Here is a 22562-nt window from a genome sequence, read left to right on the forward strand (position 1 = left end):
AGGTGGATCTCTGTGAGTTCAAGGCCAGCCTGGTCTACATAGTGAGTTCCCGGACAGCTGAGGCTACAGGGAGACTCTGTCTCAAAAAAAGACCCCCCAAAATTTTTTTTATCGAATTTTTGTGTATTTCATACAGAACATCTTTTTTTTTGGTCATTTTGAGACAGGGACTCCCTGTAGTCCCAGCTGGCCTGGAACTCAGAGAGATCTGCCTGCCTCTGTCTCCCTCAAGTGCCACCACTCCCAGCTTAGAATATCTTAATAAACTTTATACCCCTTCCCCACTAGCACCCACCCATGCTTCCCCACTGTATTTCATACATTCTGTCATTTGTGTTAAGGGTGATCATGTCAAGTTATTGTCCCAGACGTCCTTCATGATTATATGATTTAATGACACCTTTTTTCAATATTTATGTTTTAGATGTGATCACTGAATGAATTTCCCTAGTATGATCAGCAGTGTATGTAAATATACATACACACATAAATAAAAGTAACGAAATAAATCCACATAGAGATGGATGCGGGCAGTAGAGGGGGGGAGAGGAACATAGTAAGCTCTGGAGATATGATAGGCAGCAAAGTGACTATAGTTGACAGCACTGTATTTTACTGTTTGAATTTGCTAACGGGGTAGTTTTTAAGACTTCTCACCATTTTAGAAATGCCAACAGTACAATAGAATAGTTAGGTTACTTTGTGATACTCATGTCATAATGGATACAGATACCAAAACACTGGCTAGAAATGTAGTCCAGAGGTAAAGTATTTGCAATGGACAAGGCCCTGAGTTCAATCTCTACCACTGCAAAAGAAACAAAAAATCCCAAACTAAAACCCAGATACCAAAACAAGTTCTGGGGCTGGAGATGACTTACTGGTTACGAGCATTGGTTGCTCTTCCAGAGGACCAGGGTTCAGTTCCCAGCACCCACATGGTGGCTAACAACCATCTATAATTCCAGTTCCAGGGGATCCAACACCCTCTTCTATCTTCCGTGGGCATTACATGACATGGGTACACGCATATACAAAAAATACAATACTAAAGTATTTAAAAAAACAAGTTCTAGCCGGGCGTGGTGGTGCACGCCTTTAATCCCAGCACTCAGGAGGTAGAGGCAGGCGGATCTCTTGAGTTCAAGGCCAGCCCGGGCAAACTAGTGAGTTCCAGGATAGCTGGGGCTACAGGGAGACCCTGTCTCAAAAGACCAAAAAAAAAAAAAAAAGTTCTATACCATCACTTACAAATTTTCCATGTCAACTAAATCAACAAAATATATGCTTTCTTTGATTGTCATCTAAACTTAAAAGAGTGGGTGGAGAGATGGCTCAGGTATTAAGAAACACTGGATGCCTTTGCAGAAGACCAGGGATCAGTTCCCAGCACCAGTTAGCACATGGTGGCTAACAACTCTTCGTAACTCCAGTTCCAGGTAATCCGCTACCCTTTTCTGACCTCTGTAGGTATTACATGACATGAATGCACTTACATACATACAGGCAATACATAAAAATAATTCAATTTAAAATATTTTCCCAGTTTATAGTTTACTTTTCATTTAATTTATGAGTTTTTTTTGGTATATACAGATACTACTAATTTTTTAAAAGATTTGTTTTATCATTTATGTGTATAAGAGGATAGAACCAGAGGTCAGATGCCCTGGAGCTCGAGGTGCAGGCAGTTGTGAGCCATCTGAGCTGGGTGCTGGGAATTTAGCTCAAGTCCTCTGGAAGAATATCAAGTGCTCTTAACCGCTGAGCCATGTCTCCAGCCCCAAGGCTACTAAATTTTATGTAGTCAGGGCTACCACTATTTTTTTTTCTCTATACTTATCTCCAGAGTTTTTGTGTTTCTGAAGTCCTTTTCAATTTCAAAATTAGATATTTATTTTCTTCTACTAGTTTGATTAAATTTTCATCTGTAAACTATGCAGACTTTATTTCTGTCATTCACAGAAAATAAATTATTTTTCTCTTACCAAATTATATGACAGCATTTATTGAATAAACTTTTTCCTTCTCCCCACTCCTCCCTTCCCCCAAAATATGCTGGGCATGGTTGCTTTCATCTGTAATCTCTGTGAGGCAGGGTAGAAAGACAAAAATTACGGAGACATAGGAAAGGTCCCTTTCCCAATAATCTGATGGAAGCTTCTTGAGAGATGAGAATCAAGAATTTCAGCACAATTAACTGTGAAGGTTATGTATACTTGAATGCTTAATTTTAAAATAGCAATGAACCAGGCTTATGGGTTGGGCTTCATTGCTTTCCTCAGACATTTCCTGAGAAACTCAAACAAAACTGTTAACTTTGTTTACAATAAAGATACTCTACCTTCCTGCATCCTTAGGACTAGTCTTTTACCTTATCAACTATAATCTTGTCAGGTGTCCATCCCCAACCCAAGAACCATCTGGTGATCTCATTTAGATCCCTTAGCAACCATTTTAAAAAATGTAACTTCAAAATCCATCAAAATTCTATATACGATTGTTTTAGAAGACAAAAAAAATGAACAGTACTCTCTCTTAGAGAAGCCTACACCTATGCTCTCAGGGAAGCTTTCTTTCTGAGATCTCTTTTTCTTTTTTTTTTTTCCTGAAATTTTATTTATTTTTATGTGTATTGAGTGTTTTGCCCGGATGTAAGTGCACTTGTGTCCTGCAATGCCCCTGGAAGCCAGATTAGGGCATCTTATTTCCTGGACATGGGTCTACGAAATGATTGGTGTTAGCCACCAGATGGGTGCCGAGAACCAAACAGGGGTCCTCCAAGGGCAGCCAGTGCTCTTAACCACTGAACCATCTCTCCAGGCCCCCTTTCTTTTTCTTAAGCCTCAGACTGATTTTATTTTATATTTTATTTCTTTTTTCTATGTGTATGAGTGTATTGCCTGCATGTGTGTGAGTGCACCCGTGTCGTGCAATGCCACGGAGGTCAGAAGAGGGCTTTGGATTCCGTAGCCACAGTCAGTGCTCTGAACTGCTGAGCCATTTCTCCAGCCCCTAAGCCTCAGACTTAAGCCAGTATTTAAAATATCTTTATTAAAGTTGGGCGTGATGGTACATGCCTTTCATCCCTGCACTGTTGAGGCTAAGGCAGGAAGATCTCTGAGATAAAGGCCAGCCTGGTCTACAGAATTCCAGGCCGGCTGGGACTACAGGGAGACACACACACACAAAAACAAAAATCTTTATTAAACCTTACCTCTTGGACCAACAAGAGTGAGGAAAGGCACTTGCTGCCAAGCCTGGTAACCTGAGTTTGATCCCCAAGATCCACGGGGTGGAAGGAGAGAACTATTTCAAGCTGCCTTCTGATCACGTGCACATGCTATGGCATGCACACACCCACACACTAAATAGAGACCTGCCAACTTTTGCTTCATACTGGCTAGTATTGAAATTCTTTTTGGTGTAGAAGCCATGAATCCAGGAATGGCCTGAGTTGAGGTCCCTAAAAGATAGTGAAACTCTTCGGGTTGATTCAGGTGACAGTGGGGAGCATTGCTTGTCGCCCTCACCACTGACACCAATACTTGGGAGGCTGAGGAAGGAAGACTACTATGATTCCTAAATCAGCCTGGGCCACAGAGTAAGACCACATCTCAAAAAATAAAAAAGAAGACCTGCAAGCTCCCCCAGCACTACAGATTAATGCATCTCTCAGCTCTCACCAGAGAAGCTTCTTCATGCTGCAGATGGTGATTAACAGAGACCCACAACTGACCAATGTGCAGAAAATAAGAGACTGCAGAGTACTTATTCCCAAATAGGGCACCTACATCAAGCCTCTGCCTCCCAAGTCTCAGGGATTATTGCAGAAGAGGGGGCAGAAAGATTGTTAAGAACCAGAGGGGGTGGATGATCACAAGAAAAGTTTTCCAAACAGATAGCTGGGCAGTTACTCATATGAACTCGTAACAGTAACGACGTGAGAACGTATGTAAGAAGCCTCAACCCTAGCTAAGGAACTACTGGCAATCAATAGCTGCTGGGAGAGTGAGAGTCAGTTTTCTTTGAGGGTGGGTTAACCAGTCTCCAGTAGATAGACCCACACCAAAGGGCATTTGGGCACACAAATTTGACTCGATGAGCATACACACACAGGGAGGAGAACATGAAATCAGGTAAGGGATATTAAGAGGGAATTGCAGATCAAAATATACTGTATGAAGCTTGCAAAAATTCAATTTCATTTATAAGTTGATTTTTAGTGGAAAATTCTCTCCTGCATCTATTTCTCCCCTTCCTCCCACCAACCAAAGGGTAGGATTATAGCATGTCACCATGATGAGTGTCGATCTTTCTTAATTCAGCTATTACATGGATTAAAAACTAAAAGTGGGAGTCCATAAAAGGTAGAACATATCAAAGACTTTAAAATGCAACAAGCTAAATAAAATTAAACGTTCCACAGGTTCACCACATAAATTACAAAAAGTAACATTTTCTGTTGTTGTTGTTGTTGTTGTTTTGGAGACAGGGTCTCCCTGTAGCCCCAGCTGGCCTGCAACTCACTATGTAGACCAGGCTGGACTCAAGCTCATAGAGACCCACCTGCATATGCCTCCCAAGTGCAGGGACTAAAGGCATGTACCACATGCCCAGCTATAATTAACTTTTTCTATAATCATTTCCTATGATGATTTTCCCCTAAGTGACAGAGAAAGCAAGCTAAATCTTCAGAAATTCTATTAACATACCTGCTTAATGTAAGAAATAGTAGCTTCCCGAGGTACCTCCAACTGGATATAAATCCCAGTGGGCAAAAGGAAATCCACAGATATGGAGCCATCAGGTGCTGTCTGTGAATCCACTGCCCAGATGTCAAGGACGTCTGTCATAGCAGGAGGCATTATGAAGCTGAAGCACATTTATAACCATGAGGCCCTAGAAATAAGTAAGAAAGGAGCAAAATAGTCATTAGACAAATTTCATACTTAAGTATGACAAGCACATATCTTGGCACATACTGATAATCCTAGCTTCGTGGACAATTGAGTCCAAGAGTCAGAAGCCAGATTGGGTAACATTGAAAGATACTGTCTTGGAAAGAAAATGAGGAGAAATCTTATCAATAACTAGTTCTTTAATATTTTATTTTATTTTTGGTGGGTCTTTTTGAGACAGGGTCTCCCTGTAGCCCCAGCTATCCTGAAACTATGTAGACCAGGCTGGCCTTGAACTCACAGAGATCCACCTGCCTCTGCCTCCCGAGTGCTGGGATTAAATGCATGCACCACCACGCCCAGCTATATTTTATTATTTTTATTTTATGTGTGTGTATTGTCTGCCTGTGTGTAAGTGCACCCGTGTAATGCAATACTCACAGAGGTCAGAAGAGGGCATCAGATAACCTGGAACTGAAGTTATGGACAGTTGTTAGCCACCATGTTTGTGCTAGAAATCAAACTTGGTCCTTTTCAAGAGCAGTCAAGTCCTCTTAACAACTGAGTCATCAATCCAGCTCCTAGTTCTTTTTTTTAGAGATTTTTAATTGTGTGTGTGTGTGTGTGTGTGTGCACATACATAAATGCAGGTACTCTCAGAATCCAGAAGAGGTCATTGGATCCCCAGGGCTAAAGTTGCAAGTGTTTGTGTGCTACCTGATGTGGGTGCTGGGAACCAAACTCGTGTTCTCTGCGAGAGTAGTACGTGCTCTTAACCACTGAGCCATCTCTAGCCCATATAGTTTTTAATTTCTTTTTATCTTTTTTTGTCTTTTTGAAACAGGGTCTCCCTGTAGCCCCAGCTGGCCTGGAACTCGCCATGTACACCAGGCTGGCCTTCAACTCAGAGATCCACCTGTGTCTGTCTCCTGAGTGCTGGGACTAAAGGCATGCGACACCAAACCCAGCTAGTTTTTTATTTCAATATAGACAATAATGTAATAGGAGACCAATTAAATGTGGTATTTTAAAAACCAAAAGAGTAGCCAGAGAGCTGGCTTAGTATTGTGATCTATATGGTAGAAGAGAACCAATTCTTCCAAGTTATCTTTTGACTTCCTCAAGAGTACATATACATGTGTACACACACACACACACACACACACACACCACTAATTAAAACTTTAAAAACTAGTAAGGGCTGGAGAGATGGCTCAGTGGTAAGAACACTTGTCGCTGTTACAGAGGACCTAGGTTCAGTTACCAGCACCCATATCAGGTGACTCACAACTAACTGTAACTCCAGCTTCAGGGGTTCTGAAACCCTCTTCTGGCCCCCTTGGGTACCCACACATGTGCTGTATACAATCACACAGACATACACACACACACACACACACACACGGATACACAAAAATAAAGACATCAAAATTAATAATAAAATAGCAAAACAAAGATGGGCATAATCTGCAATTCCACTACTTAGGAGGTTAAAGCAAGACAATCACTGATTCTGAGGCCAGTAGGTTCCAAGCCAGCTTGGGCTACATAAGGAAACCTGATCTTAAAAAAATAAAAAGGCATGCTGGGCATGGTGGTGCATGCCTTTAATCTCGGCACTCAGGAGGCAGAAGCAGGTGATCTCTATAAATTCAAGCCCAGCGTGGTTGACACAGTGAGTTCCAGGCCAGCTGGGGCGAACAGGTAGACCCTGTCTCAAAAAGGACCAAAAATAAATAAATAAATAAATAAATAAATAAATAAATAAATAAATAAATAAATAAATAAATAGTAAAATAAAAAGGGCTGGAGAAGATAACTCAGCAGTAAAAGCACTAGCTTCTCTTGAAGAGGACCCGGGTTCGATTCCCAGCACCCACATGGCGGCTAACCATCCATAACTCCAGTTCCAGGGAATCTGATGCCCTCTTGTGACCTCTGTGGGCACTGTACAACACAGGTACACTTACATACATGCAGGCAATACACTCATACACATAAAGTAAAAATAACAAAAATTTTTTTTAAATAAAAAGACAAAGCCAGGCATAGCTATACACCTTTAATCCCAGTACTTAGGGAGGGAAAGGCAAGCAGATATCTGAGTTTGAGGCCAGCCTGGTCTAGACAGTGAGACCCTATTTCAAGACAAAATAACAAAAACAAAAAAAAAGCAAATGGAAGACACGAGGCTCTCTGCCCCTCCCAGTTCTAGAGATGGTCACATCTTCTCGTGCCGTGCTGGCTTTGTCCCTGAGACACAATGGTGAAGTTCAGAGTGAATGGATTTGGTCTACGGGGAGCCTGGTCACCAGGGCTGCCTTCAACTCCGGCAAAGTGGACACTGTTGTCATCAATGACCCCTTCGTTGACCTCAACTACATGGTTTACATGTTCCAGTACGGTTCAACAGTACAGTCAAGGCTGAGAACGGGAAACTTGTCATCAATGGGAAGGCCATCTCCATCTTTCAAGAGTGAGATCCTGAAATGGGGTGATGCTGGTGCTGAATATGCTGTGGAGTCTACCGGGGTCTTCACTATCACGGAGAAGGCCGAGGTGCTCTTGAAGGGTAGAGCCAAAAAGGCCATCATTTCTGCTCCTTCTGCTGATGCCCCCAGGCTTGTGATGGGTGTGAACCATGAGAAATATGACAACTCCCTCAAGATTGCCAGCAATGCCTCCTGCACCACCAACTGCTTAGACCCCTGGCCAAGGTCATCCATGACAACTTTGGCATTGTTGAGGGACTCATGACCACAGTTCATGTCATCATAGGTATGCAGAGGACTGTGGATGGCCCCTCTAAGAAACTGTAGTGTGATGGACGTGGAGCCGCCCAGAACATCATCTCTGCATCCACTGGTGCTGCCAAGGCTGTGGGCAAGGTCATCCAGAGCTGAATGGAAAACTCACTATGCCCAACATCTATCATGGATCTGACCTGCTGCCTAGAGAAAGCTGCTAAATATGATGACATTAAGAAGATGGTGAAGCAAGGGCCCCCCCCCCAAAGGACATCCTGGGCTATAGTGAGGATCAGGTCGTCTCCTGTGACTTTAACAGTGACACCCACTCTTCTACCTTTGATGCTGGGGCTGGCACTGCCTTCAATGATCACTTTGTCAAGCTCATTTCCTGTTATGACAACAAATTTGGCTATAGCAACAGGGTGGTGGACCTCATGGTCCACATGGCCTCCAAGGAATAAGAAGCCCTGAACAATCACTCACCCCAGCAAGAGGAAGAGAGAGGGCCTCAGTTGGGAGGGGGGGGTCCCTGCCCCAACTCAGCCCTCAATACATTGAGCATCTCCCTTCAGTTTCCATCCTAGACCCCCAGAAGGGGGGAAGGGGCTTAGAAAGCCCTACTTTCTTGAATACCATTAAGTTCACTGCACCCCCCCCAAAAAAGACACTAAAAATCAATTATTTAAATATACATTTGGTTGTCTTTATATAAAATTTACATACATACACATATATGTATGTGTGTATACCACAATGATTCAAATTTAAGACATTTATCTTGTATATATCTATTAAGAACAAGAAAAAGGAATTCTCACAAGGCATAGCTAACAGATGTCTAACAAATGGTTATAGAACAAATGTTAGAGAAATAATCTTCAAGCCAGCCTGGTCTACATAGTGAGTTCCAGGACAGCTGGGGCTACAGGGAGACCCTGCCTCAAAAAGACAAAAAAGAAAGAATCTTTCTATAGAGGTTTTTTTCTTTGGTTTAGGGAGCTTTATTTGAGAAAGGGTCTCACTGTGCAGCCCAGGGTTACCTCAAACTGATGATCCTCCTGTGCTAGCCAACACAGTACTAGGATAATAAGTGTGCCATCATATCCAGCTTTGTACAGGCTTGGTTTGCAGGGGACAGCATCTCACACTATAGAGCCCAAGCTGGTCTGGAAATCACCATGTAGACCAGGCAGGCCTCAAACTCACAGCAATTCTACTTCAATTTTCCAAGTGCTGGGATTAGAGGCACTTATCCCCATGCCCAGAAAAAAAAATTTTTTTTTCTAATACTGGTTACGGAACCCAGAACCTTGTATATAACAGACAAGGACTATACCAACTTAGCTACATTCCAAGCACCAGTAATCTTCCCTCCTCCCTTCCTTCCTCCCTTCTTTCCTTGTCTCATGTGGCCCAGGCTAGTCTAGAATTCCCAGACTTCCTGATTCCATTTCCCAAGTGTTGTAATTACAGGTAATACACTACTGTGACTCCTGTAGTTTGGGGGGGGGGGGGTTGGGGTTTTTTTCCTTTTTTTGAGTCAGGGCCATATTATATAGTGCTGGCCAGCCTGGAACTTGCTATGTAAACCAGGCTAGCCTCTAACTCATAGAGATCTGCCTGCCTCTGCCTGGGATTAAAAATGTGCACCTCCACACCTGGCCTGCAGAAATATTTTTAAGGAAATAAACTTGCTAGGGTTGAACTGTAGCACAACAGTGGAGCACTTGCTTAGCCTACAGGAAGTGCTCAGTTCAAGTACCAGTGGTGTCATGTCTCCCCCACCTACCTATTACTCCTACTAACTTGAAAATACAATGCTCTAGTTCTTTGCTTTAGTCATCCTTATTGCATGGAGACTACTACATGCAGAGTCCAGTCTAAGAGCTTCAGGTTGGACATAACAGACTCTTTGCATTTTAAAATGATAAAACCAAAGCTCCGAGAGGTTAAATAAATTTCTAGAAGACACAGAGACAAACACAGCACCAGGAACAAATCTACTTTGGTTTTTAAAGTTTTGTTTTGTCTCCTTTAAAGGACATGCTCTGCACAGGGTTAACTAGTTTTGCAAGATCTTCAACCATCATATCCTTTTTCTTTTCCATGAAAGCAAATGATCAAAGGCTGAGAACAATGAACATTTTTAAACTATCAAAACAACTTTCCAGGAATGCTACCAAAGGATATAAGAAATTCAGCAAAGAAAACTGGCTCCACTAAACCCTTAAACAGTAATTATAAACTCATGGATTCTGTCTGTTGTGCACTGGCAGAAAGAGCTTAATTTTAAAGATTCTCCACTATCCCAACAATGTGCCAGTTAAGCTATTAAACTTTCTTTAAGGAAAAACCAACATAAACATGTTATGTAAGATGAACAAGTTCAATCAAAACTACTCTGAAAGAAACTGGCGGAAACTTTAAAAGAGAACAAAAGAAAATTTTAAAGAGTATTTCATTTTCTACTTCCATGATATAGTTAGAGGGAAGGTCAATGTCGTCGTTTTATGTGTGAGTCTGGGTACAGAGAGGCACGCAGTGCAATTTCCAGGTTCTTGTGGCCCATGTTTGGTGGCAGAAATAGAGGCAGTTTATTGAAAGATAATGGAAGTGGGCTAGAAAGCTAGGACAGATCCAAGAATCAATGGGGGGGGGATTGTGATGATGCTTCATAAGTCATTTACACAGCACCCACATTCTCCCACTTTCTCTTGAGTGCCCTAGTGGGGATAGGTTTCCAGTCTTCTCTCAATTGGATTCTTTCCTGTCACTCTTGAGGCCCCTTTCTCCTCACTCTCACACCACTGGAAGGAGTCATGTACACTGACATTCATGATTGCAGCCTACTGGCTTCCATCAAAAGCAACTTAAGTGATGGGGTAAAAATGGGACTCTTTCCTATTCTCCTGATACATTCCTCATGACAACAAATCAGTCCTAATTGTTCAAATACTAATCGACTTAGCTCCTCTTTTGTTGTCTGGTTTTTGAAACATGGGTCTCACTTCGTAGCCCAAGCTAGCCTCCAACTTCCTGCAATCCTGCTTCTGTCTCAAAACTGCTAGGATTACAGATAGTAGCTACCACTCAAGGGCTTAAGCAATTTGTTTAGAAAAATGTTGTAAACCAGGTATATTGCAATATTCATAAATGCAGAGCCATTCTTTAAAACTCCAACACATACACTTACTATGCCAAACAAATTTTTACTGTGACTATCCTACACAAACAAAATTAACCCAAAATTAAAACAAAAAGTTTAAGAAACTTCTGTTAGCTGGGGGTGGTAGCCCACAATTCTAATTCCAGCATTTGGGTGGTTCAGGCAGATGCATTGCTACTTTGAGGGCAGCCTAGGCTACATAGTGAGATAGGTCCAGGGAAGGAAAGATAAGAACCAGGGATGGGAAAACAGAGAAAAGCGAAAGAAGGAAGAGGAAAGAAGTTTAAATGAGATGAAGGGAAATGAAGGGAGGGAGGGAAAAAGGAAAGAGAGAGAATAAAAGGAAAGGACAGGAGAACAGGGGACGGACACAAACTACAAAACAAATTTCAAGTCCAAAAAAGAAATTACCTGAGATAAAATTATCCACTGAGTAATGTTACTTCTTTTTATTAGGACCAGTTCAAATCTAATTTTATAAGTCATTATAAAGTTATACATATTTTATTTTTAAATTTTTTTTACTTTTAGTTTATAAGAATTTTGCCTGCATGTCTGTAAGTGCACCCATGTTGTGCAATGCTTGCACATCTCCTGGAACTGGAGTAACAGATGGTTGTAAGTTGCCATGTGGGCGCTGGGAACTGAACCCAGGTCATCTACAAGAACAGCCAGTGCTCTTAACCACTGAGCCATCTCTCCAGCCCTCCAAAATTTATCATTTTTTGACAATTTCATATTCCCCTTTAGCCCCTCCTGATGAATCTTTTCTTCTTAACAAGTTTTCATATATTTTGCTGTTTTGAGTTTTCTTAGGATGGCCTGACTGAGTAAGGCTGGGGTGTTATTTACTGAAGCATGAACCCCTCCCCTCAGATCTTTTGGATATGGTTTCATCTACATGTTTTATGAAGTTATTGTACACTTAAGACTGTTATGACCTTGAATAAACTGCTTAATCTCTGAGCTTCAGTATACTAAGTTAGGAAAAAGAGTAGTAATATCTACCTCTAAGAGATAACGTAAAATTTTGGTGTGGTAGTGCATGCCTTTAATCCCAGGAATCAGGAGGCAGAGGCCAGATCTCTGTGAGATCTAGGCCAGCTCTGTTTTGAAATATTTAAGAACTTGTTTAAATACTGTGTTCTTTTCAAAGTATTACTGTTTTAAATATATTTAAAGATACCTACATTGGCTGAAAGTCAATTTACTAATAAATTTGACCTGTGTTAGTGGTTATGACTTCAAAGAAGCTATCTTCGTAACTCTTATGATTAAAGTTTTGTATGCTCAGTTTGACCTTTGGTGAGGAGTATCTTGCTGGGAGGTCAATATAGTGCCCGATAGTATCAGGGCAGGAATGCATGGCAGGAATTAGAGAAATCACATGGCAAGATAGGAAGCCAGAGCACAGGGAGGGTCAGGCTTGCTGTTGAGAACAACCCACTTTCCAGAACTGACCTGCCTGGGCATACTGGTTCACATCAGTAATCCTAGCACTCTCAAGGCTAAGGCAGGAGGGTTACTGTGATATGGAGGTCAGACTGGGCTATCTAGTAAGTTCCAGGTCAGCCTGGGATACAGAGTGAGACCTTGTCTAAAAACAAACCCCTCCCTCCAAAAGAAAAGGAAGGTGGAAGAGAGAGGGAGGAAGGAAAGGAGACTCGTGACCAGGTCCTGTGAAAACCGTATCAATTCCTTTAGAAAACAGTTTCTCCACTGACCTGTTCCTACCACCTCAACATACCATCCCACCCCCCTTGTGAAGCTCAAGTACTCTATGCTTCACTTTCCCAACAGTTATCTTCATCTCTTGTGGCTGAGGCCCTGGAAGACTGAGGTGAAGATCAATTACTTACCTAAGCCTTCACTGTCTTTCCATGTGCTGCATTTCCCCACCATTCTAAGGAGCACCACTCAAGTGAAGCAGACATGACTCCCACTTATCTCTTTCAGCAGACCCAAGTACAGGCTGGATACAAACTGTTTGTTAATTTTATATATTTATTTATTTTTTTGTTTGTTTGTTTTTGTTTTTTGAGACAGGGTCTCCCTGTAGCTCCAGCTGTCCTGCAACTATGTAGACCAGGCTGGCCTCGAATTCATAGAGATCTGCCTGCCTCTGCCTCCTGAGTGCTATGATTAAAGCCATGTGCCATCGTGCCCAGCCAGTGTTTTATTTGTTAAATCTCATCATCCCCCAATCAAATGTGTGATGTGCCTTCAAAAGAATGAATGTTTAATAAATATTCATTGAGCCCAGAGCCCTGCCTTCTAGGCAGGTACTCCACCTCTGAGCTTTATACCTGGTCCTCTTTCTTGTTCTTTGATCAATGCCTAGCACTAAACAACAATCTCAGTTTGCCTCTCCTGGCTTATCGTTTCCTCTAGAGAGAAAAGACAGTGAAAGACTTGGCACAAAGATGGGATACCTCTTCATTTTTCTTGGTTTTCCCATTCCCTGTCAGTAATAAGAGGAATAAATGAAAGCTACTCACAGAAGCATTTTGTCATTTGGATAAGAGGAAAATTGGTCATCAAGGAAAAAATTTAAAATAGACAAGCAAATAATAAATGCATTTGCAAACCAAAGTTAAATCACTGTGTGAAGAGCAGTCCTGAAATGGCTGGGGAGAAAAGCCAGCATTTGTAGGATGTACTTTTAAATTGTATGTATTATAGCTTATTTTCAAAATGACAGCAGACAGAAATAGTTAAAACGTTCAGAGGCCGGAGTAGTACTTTTTATACAGCTGTAAGCTATTTAAAATTCTTCTCATGTTACTGTTTGCCATCCAGATGGCTTTCTGGCACTGGTTCAGTTCCTAGATGTGAGGGCTGTTGGTTACTCACCAGCACCACCACACACTTCTACAATTTGGCTCATGAGTCATTCTCACAGCAGTTACATGTGAGTACCCATTGCTACACAAAAGTCATTCCTGATTGTCGTCATGTCACTCACAAAGAATCAGAAATAATGAGAAGACTTACTGACAATCACAAGAGCGTACCCTGGAGCCTATAGACACACCACCATAGAGTAAGAAACAGAAGCAGTCACTAAGACGGTGAAACTTCCATCAAACATGTATCTATCTGGATGACAGGTACAAAAGTGACCCCAAGATACACGTATGTTTGGGCTGGGAGTGTGGTTCACTGGTAGAATGCTTATTTAGGAAGGCCTTAGGTTGAGTCCCTATTGTTGCAAAAACAAGTCCAATAAGGCTGAAAATGTGTATCTGTTCCACTCTTGTACTGTTAGCCAAGAAGGTTAAAACTATAAAGGGCAGGGGCTGGAGATATGGCTCAGCATTAACTGCTCTCACAGAGGACCCGGGTTCACATCCCAGCACCCACACAGCAGCTAACAACCATCTGTAACTCCAGTTCCAGAGGAATTCAATGCCTTCTTCTGACCTCCATGGGCAATGCATGACACAGGTGCACTTACATTCAGGCAATATTCTCATACACACAAAATAAATAAATATTTTTTTAGAAAAAAGTATAAAGGGCTTACCACAGGAGTTATGTCGGAGAGCACCCCCTAGAAAAATTGTTTTAATTTTTTAGTCTATTGAAATAATATTCCTCTCTGTTTAAGTACCAGTGCTATAGGTTACATATGTAACTATCAATAGTAATGTTTTAAAACGTTATTTTGAGGGGGGGCTGGAGAGAGGGCTCAGCGGTTAAGAACACTGGTTGTTCTTGCAGAAGATCCAGGTTCGAATCCCAGCACCCACACGGCAACTAAAAACTGTAACTCCAGTCCCAGGGGAACCGACAGCTTTTTCTGACCTCCTCGGGCACTACATGACATGGGTGCGCTTACCTACATGCAGGCAATACAGGCATACACATAAAATGAAAATAATAAATTTTTTTTTTTTGGTCTTTCTGAGACAGGGTCTCCCTGTAGCCTCAGCTGTCCTGGAACTCCCTTAAAAAAATAAAATGTTATTGGGAAAGTGGGAATTTAAGGAAAAATAAAAACATTTTTTGTTTTTTTGAGAAAGAGTCTCCCCGTAGCCCCAGCTGGCATGGAACTAACTATGTACACCAGGCTGGCCTGGATCTCACAGAGATCTGCCTCCAGAGTGCTGAGATTAAAGTAATGTACCATCATATCTGGCTAATTATTTAAATTTTTCATTATTTTTATTTGTTGTATTTTGGTCTTTGCGAGAATTTATCAGTGTAGCAGATGCTGGCATTGAACTTGGGGCAGTCCTCTCTCTGCCTTAGCCTCTAAAGGGCCTAATTAGAGGCATAATAGGACCACCTGGCCTCTTATACCTTTTAAGTAAGCAATTTTAAAGGGTTGGTTTGAAATACAATTACTCATTAGGTGATTATTAGTAGACACACGGTGAAAACCATAGTGAAGTCAGTGTGACCTACAGGGCACTCTGCTCTGAGGGTCTATGCATTCGGAGATTCACTGCATTCCTAAATCTCACCAAAAGACTACTGGTAAGATTCTCCTGCTCGGGGTAATCTTTAGTGTAGTCTATGATGAAAGCAGTCCAAAAATGTCACTGTAAATTAGACTGGGATTCATAAAAGATGAAACACTTAAGACAATGTTTTCAGTAGAGACAGACACTTTATCAGTTGGTTATAAGAAACACCTGGGTTGCTGGTGTCACTCAGTGGAAGAGCACTTGCCTAGCATGTTCAAGATTTTTGAGCTCATTCTCTAGAGATGCAAAAATGAATGAAAGAGAAAGATTGGCCTCCAAAACCGGAAGCTACAAAATAGTCACTGAATTCTATTAACAGTTAAGTACAAATGCTGAACTTAGGAAATTTGAAGAAAGCTTGATTTTTTAAGTAACAAGCAATGTATAGTAACTTTTTTGCCTCTGTGCAGTTGACTAATATTAAAAAGCTGTAATAGGGTGGGTAAGATGACTCAGTAGGTAAAGGTGACTGTCACCAAGCCTGACAACCTGAGAATTTGATCCCTGGGATCCACATACTGAAAGGAGAGAGCCAACTCCACACATTGTCTTCTGACCTCCCCAGGTGTACCAGGGCACATCCATACCTCCGCCACCAAATAAACGTAATTTTAAAAAGATAAATATACCCGGGCATGGTGGCACACACCTTTAATCCCAGCACTCAGGAGGCAGAGGCAGGCAGATCTCTGTGAGTTCAAGGCCAAACTGGTCTACACAGCAAGTTCCAGGACAGCTGGAGCTACAGGGAGGCCCTGTCTCAAAAAAGACAAAAAAAAAAGATAAATATATAAGTATAGCCCTAATATAGTCCTGTTAATGAGCACTATAATAAAGATCTAAATTAGTGGGCCAGAGAGATGACTTAGTGGGTGATGGTACTTGCTGCCAAGGCTCATGATAAGCTAAGTTTTGATCCCTGGGAACCACATGGGAGAAGTTTTACTCTGACCACCACATGTATGCTGCACCTCCACACCCACTGACTGCTCTTGCAGAGGACCGGGATTCGGTTCCCAGCACCCACAAGGCGGCTATGAACCGTCCTTTACTCCAGTTCCAGGGGAATCTGAAGCCCTCTTCAGCCGTCCTCAGCATTGCACTCACACACATGCAGGCAATACACTTCTACACATAAAATAAAATTTAAAAAAAATAGCTCCTGTTTTTGTTTTTGAGACAGGGTCTTCCTATGTACTGCTGACTAGCCTGAAACTCACCATTTAGAACAGGCTAGCTTAGACTCTCAAGAGATCCAAATGCCCCCGTCCCTAGTACTGTGATAGAGGTGTGTACCACCACAGTTGACCTAATCAAAAATAAATAAATAAATACAGTAGTGGTGCAGACCTTTAGTCCCAGGCAGAGGCCAGCCTGGTCTACATAGCAAGTTTCGGCCAGCAAGGGCTACAGGGAGACCCTGTCTCAAAAAAAAAAAGAAAAAAAATAAAAAAAAATTGGTGTAGTTTTCTAGAACTTTTTTTTCCTTTGAACCAGGATTTCATGTGTCCCAGACTATACTCTGATGGCTGCAAACTTCTGATCCATCTGCCACAACCTCTACCTCCCCAATGCTGGAATTAACAGGTATGTATCACTACGCTTGGTTTTATGCAGTGCTGGGGATAGAATACCGGGTTTGTGCATGCTAATCTCAAGCTGTTTCCAAGGCACATTTTGAGACTGTTTGGCAATTAAAAAAAAAAAAAATACAAATACAAAAAAATCTAAAAACTAAACTTTATATTAGAGCTGGCAAGGTGGCTAATAGGTAAAGGTGCATGCAGCCAAGCCTGAAGACCTGATTTCAATCCCTGAGACCCACACAATGGAAGGAAAGCATGGACACACACACACACACACACACACACACACACACACACATACACACTTTATACTAATACTTAGAAACCTCATTGGATTCAAACTCCTTTCTTTAAAAAATTATTTATTTTTATTTCATGTGTATAAGTGTTTTGCTTGCATGTATGTGACCAGCACTCAACCCTTGAAGAGAGCAGTGGATTCCCTGGAAATGGAGTTACTGACGGTTGTTAGCCACCATGTGGGTGCTGAGATCTAAACCCAGGTCCTCTGCAAGAGCAGCCAGTGCTCTTAACTACTGAGTCATCTCTCCAGCTCCCTCAAACTCCTTTGTAGCAGCACCCTGTTACTCCTGCTTAACATTATTGAGTTTATAGCTGTATATAGGTACTAATACATGTAATAGCATATGTTTTATCTGTAATATAAAGATGAGATTATTAAAGGAAGATAAAGTTATATATTTCAATTACATAAATACTCAAGCAAAGCTGTAGATGATGATGTTATATTTGTACTTAGGTCATTGTTGAGCATATCTTCTACTAAAGTACTGACTTACCCAGAGATGCATGTTAGCAGATTTCATTGATTTGGTGTCATGGTTTAGAAATTAATAACCTATAAAAAAAAAATCCTTACTCTTGTTGCATAGCTTTTCATTCACAAATAAGACAAAAAGTTATTGAGCACTTATCCTTCAGCTAAGTATTAATGACCTCTGTCATGGAGCAAACTTTCTAATGTAAATCTAAGCAACAGGAATGGCTCTGTGGTACATCACGCATATTACTCAATGCCACCTGTAATTTGAGAAAGACTTTTTTTGTGTGTGATGGTTCTGAGACAGGGTCTCCCTATAGCCTCAGCTGTCCTGAAACTCACTATGTAGATCAGGCTGGCCTCCCACTCACAGAGATCCACCTGCCTCTGCCTCCCACGTGCTGGGATTAAAGGCGTGGGCCACCACGCCCAGCTCTATAAAGACATTTTGTAGCAGCCCATTCTGTTCTTTCTGAGCATTTTTTAATTAAGCAGTTATATAAATTTGTTTTTGTTGTCTGGTCAAGAGGCATATAATTTAAAAGTGTATCTCTTTAATTTTGGTCTCTCATTTAAAATTTTTGTTTTTGTTTTTCTAAGACCTGGTTTCATTATGTGTAGCACTGGCTGGCCTGGAACTTGTTGTTTAGACCAGGATGGCCTCCAACTCACAGAGATCTGTTTGCCTCTACCTCCTGAGTGCCAGAATTAAAGGTGTTAGCTATCACATCTGGCTTCTTTTTAAAAATTTTTATTTTGGCCGGGAGTGGTGGTGCACGCCTTTAATTCCAGGACAGCTGGCTCTACAAGAGAGACCCTGTCTCAAAAAGACCAAAAAAAAGGGGGCTGGAGAGATGGCTCAGCGGTTAAGAACACTGACTGTTCTTGCAGAAGACCCAGGTTCTAATCCCAGCACCCACATGGCAGCTAACAACTGTCTGTAACTCCAGTTCCAGGGGATCCAACAGCCTCTTTTGACCTCTGCGAGCACTGCACGGCACGGGTGCACTTACCTACATGCAAGCAATACATGCAAACACAAAAAATAAAAATTAAAAAATTAAAAAAAATAATAACCTATTTTGTGTTGGGTGTGCCTGATGCGTATGCAGGCATGCATACCGCTGTGTGTGGAATCTGTTCTCTTTCATCTTTTCACTGTTATTGTCTTGTATACTTATTTGGGTTCAAAGGCTAGGATGTCACTCTGTAGTAGAGTGCAGGAGTATTTGCCTTGGATTACAATACAAAATCAGTTCAAATAGATCAAAATTATAGAACAAGGAGACGGCTCAGCAGGCAAAAAAAAATTTTTTTAATGTGTATGAGTGTTTTGCTGTATGAGTATATTGCCTGCATGTACGTAAGTAAGTGCACTTGTGTCCTGCAATGCCCAAGGAGTCAGAAGAGGGCAATGAATCCCCTAGAACTGGAGTTACAGACTGCTGTTAGCTACCATGTAGGTGCTGGGAACCAAACCTGGGTCCTCTACAAGGGCAGCCAGTGCTCTTAACTGCTGAGCCATCTCTCCAGTGTCTTTTTTTGTTTTTTGAGACAGGGTCTCCCTGTAGCTCCATCTGGCCTGGAGCTTACTAGATAGCCCAATCTGACCTCCATTTCACAGTAACCCTCCTGCCTCGGCCTTGAGAGTGCTGGGATTACTGATGTGAACCAGTATGCCCAGGCAGGTCAATTCTGGAAAGTAAGCTGTTCTCAACAGCAAACCTGACCCTCCCCATGCTCTGGCTTCCTATCTTGCCATGTGATTTCTCGAATTCCTGCCATGATACCATCAGGCACTGTATGACCTTGTGGTAAGAGACCCCTCACCAAAGGTCAAACCGCACTTACAAAATTTCAATCGTAAGAGCTGTGAAGATAGCATCTTTGAAGTCATAACCACTAACACAGGTCAAATTTATTAGAAAACTGATTTTTAGCCAGTGTAGGTATCTTTAACTATATTTAAAACAGTAACACTTTCAAAAGAACAAGTTCTTAATATTTCAAAACCAACAAGCACCATGATAACATATTTCCCTACAGCTTGTACAAACACATTAATCTCAGAATTATTGCAATCATGTAACAAACTTCCATTTGCTATAGGACCATAATGCAGTTTTGTTTTTCTTGAGACAAGTCTTACTATGTAGCCCAGGCTGGCCTCAAACTCACAGCAATCTTCCTGTCTTTGCCTCCTGCATATATACAGCATGGGCTACCAGGCTGGCTCCATGATGTAGCTTGTATCCAGGACCTGGAAAAGGCTAGAGCTGTAAAGAGCTTGATTGTGATAGCAAGAAGCTAGTAAAGACTAATACTACATGTTACATGAATTTCTCCAAAAATGGACAGGAACAACCATGAATGGAGATGTGGTGGAAACACTTAGCCTGTGTCTTTTCAATTTAATCACTAAGAAAAGTATGCATTCTATAATCTTCAAAGCATGGAATCCTAAATATCATTTTAAGACGTTTTATTACATTTCATTTTGTGTGTGTGTATTTATGTGAGTACACATGTGTCAGAGCACATGTGAGTAGTTCAGAGGACAATCTGCATGAGACAGAACTCTCAGGGATAGAATTCAGGTACTCAGGTTGTTGGTGGCGAGTGCCTTTATCCACTGAGCCTTCTCACTGGTCCAAGTATGTTATTTTTCTTTTTTTTTCTTGGTTTTTTTTGAGACAGGGTCTGTCTATAGCCCCAGCTGGTGTGGAACTCACTATGTAGAACAGGCTGGCCTTGAACTGTGAGATCTGCCTGCCTCTGCTGGGATTAAAAGCTTTTCATCAACAACATTTAAAATTGAGGCCTCCAAAAGTAAGATAACTACACCAAATTCACTTTAACAGAGGCCTGGAATTCTGCCTGGGCACTCTGCAGGTCAACCTTTCTAACTACCTGTGCAATTGTAAGTGGCTCTATACTAACTAGAAAAAGAGCTGTCAACATCAAGTCAGGGTGTTTCAGGACAATGATGAGCAGCCTATATCACCTCATTCTTCCTACACTGGTGATGGCAGAGAGCCACTAGAAAGAGGTCCATCCACAGTAACTGCTTCTTGAGTGAAAAAACAGGCATCTATTATGAATTTTCCGTCTGTTAAAACAGTTTGATCTTCACTAAGTTGGTCAAACACAAAGCTAAGATAGGCATAAGGCCGTGATTAAAACCCACACATCCGTTCCCCTGGTTACAGACAGTCTAGTATCAGGACTCTTCCTTCTCTAACCCTCTCTACTCAAACAGGAACCAGAATTATAAGTAAATGTTGGAATGCCACTGTGACACCAGCAAACCATGCACTTCTACTTAAACTCATCAGCTTTCCTCTTTGCTCTCTGCTTTGCACTGTTTTAGAACCCCCTAGAAGGGACATACAGACAGCTCTCCTGTTCTTGGCGCCTTCTGAGAACTCTTTTCAAACAGCTGCAGAGGCACAATGAATATGACATTGACCTGAAATTAGGCAAAGAGAGAAAGGACATATGTAAATATCTGAAACACCTTAAGGGTTGAAGAGATTCAAAGATTAAGACTGGAAGACAAAGACTTGAAAAACAATGGCAGAATTAGACAGTGGGGAGGCTACATAAAGGAGGTCCTCTTAACGGAAAAACCAGAAAGATGTATTCAACAGTGAGTAAAAAACTTATCAAATAAACCAGTTTTTAGGGCTATCGATAAAACAAAAAACGCTATGCTCAACTGGTACTGGGGTAACTAACACACACACACACACACACACACACACACACACACAAACACACACACACGCACTTTCTACTAGAATAAGTTACAATAGGAAAAGGAATATATAGGGAATATGAATATGACTCCAACACAAAATGAGCAAAATAATTAAGCAGAAATTTTACAGAAGCCCAAATAACCCAAATACATATGGGAGAATGTTTAATGTAATTATTCACCAAGGAAATGTAAATTAAAATCACACTGAAGTCAAGAATGGTACTCACAGCTTTAATCCCAGGTAGACAGGCAGATCTCTATGAGTTCAAGGCCAGCCCAGGCTACACAGCAAATTCTAGGCCAGTCAGGGATACACAGTGAGACCCTGTCTCAGAAGGGAAAAAAGATTGGGGCCTGAGAGATGGCCCAGCGGTTAAGAGCACTTGCTGCTCTTCTGAAGGACCTGAGTTCAGTTCCTAGCATCCACATCAGGTGGCTCACAACTATTGGTTAACGCTACACCCAAGGAATCCAACGCTCTCTTTTTTGGCCTCTGTGGGCACACACACATGACATTCAGACAAACAATTGTGTATACACACACACACACACACACACACACACAAATAATAATAAAAATAAAATGTTGGGGCTAGAGAGGTAGCTCAGCGGTTAAGAGCACTGACTGCTCTCGCAGAGGACCCAGGTTCGATTCCCAGCACCCACATGGCAGCTACAAACCGTTCTTAACTCCAGTTCCAGGGGAATCCGAAGCCCTCTTCTGACCTCCACAGCATTGCATGACATGGGTGCACTCACATACATGCAGGCAATACACTCGTACACATAAAATAAAAAAAAAAAATAACAATAATAAATAAATAAATAAAATGTAAAAGCCAGACTTGGTGGAGCACACCTTTAGTTGCAGCACTCGGGAGGCAGAGGCAGGTGGCCCTCTATGAGATGGAAGCTAGCCTGGTCTACATAGCACGTGCCAGACTAGCTGGGGCTACAGGGAAATCCTGTCTCAAAAAGACAAAAAAATTAATAAATAGGCTGGGCCTGGTGGTGCACACCTCAGGTGGATTTCTGTGAGTTAAAGGCAGAGTGAGTATCAGGACAGCTGGGGCTACAGGGAGATGCTGTCTCAAAAAAACCGAAAATAAATAAATAAATAAATAAATAAATAAATAAATAAAT

General features: G+C 41.6%; 1 protein-coding gene across 3 annotated transcripts in view; it reads right to left on the reverse strand.

The window, feature by feature from the left end:
* Pik3cb (phosphatidylinositol-4,5-bisphosphate 3-kinase catalytic subunit beta) overlaps positions 1-22562 on the reverse strand; it is a 171177-nt gene that overhangs the window by 109021 nt on the left and 39594 nt on the right. Inside the window, exons 3-4 of one of the 3 annotated variants that reach the window (XM_008844110.3) lie at positions 17676-17734; positions 4716-4902 (exon numbers count right to left, since the gene is read on the reverse strand). In XM_008844110.3, coding sequence (XP_008842332.1) covers positions 4716-4886 — 171 coding nt within the window. In that variant the 5' untranslated portion in view covers positions 4887-4902; positions 17676-17734. Of the gene's footprint in view, positions 1-4715; positions 4903-17675; positions 17735-22562 lie in introns of those variants that run through there. The other 2 variants (XM_029568812.1, XM_029568811.1) reach the window with 2 other exon arrangements.

Source organism: Nannospalax galili, unplaced genomic scaffold, assembly GCF_000622305.1.
Source record: "Nannospalax galili isolate Female #2095 unplaced genomic scaffold, S.galili_v1.0 scaffold482, whole genome shotgun sequence".
Lineage (NCBI taxonomy): Eukaryota > Metazoa > Chordata > Mammalia > Rodentia > Spalacidae > Nannospalax > Nannospalax galili.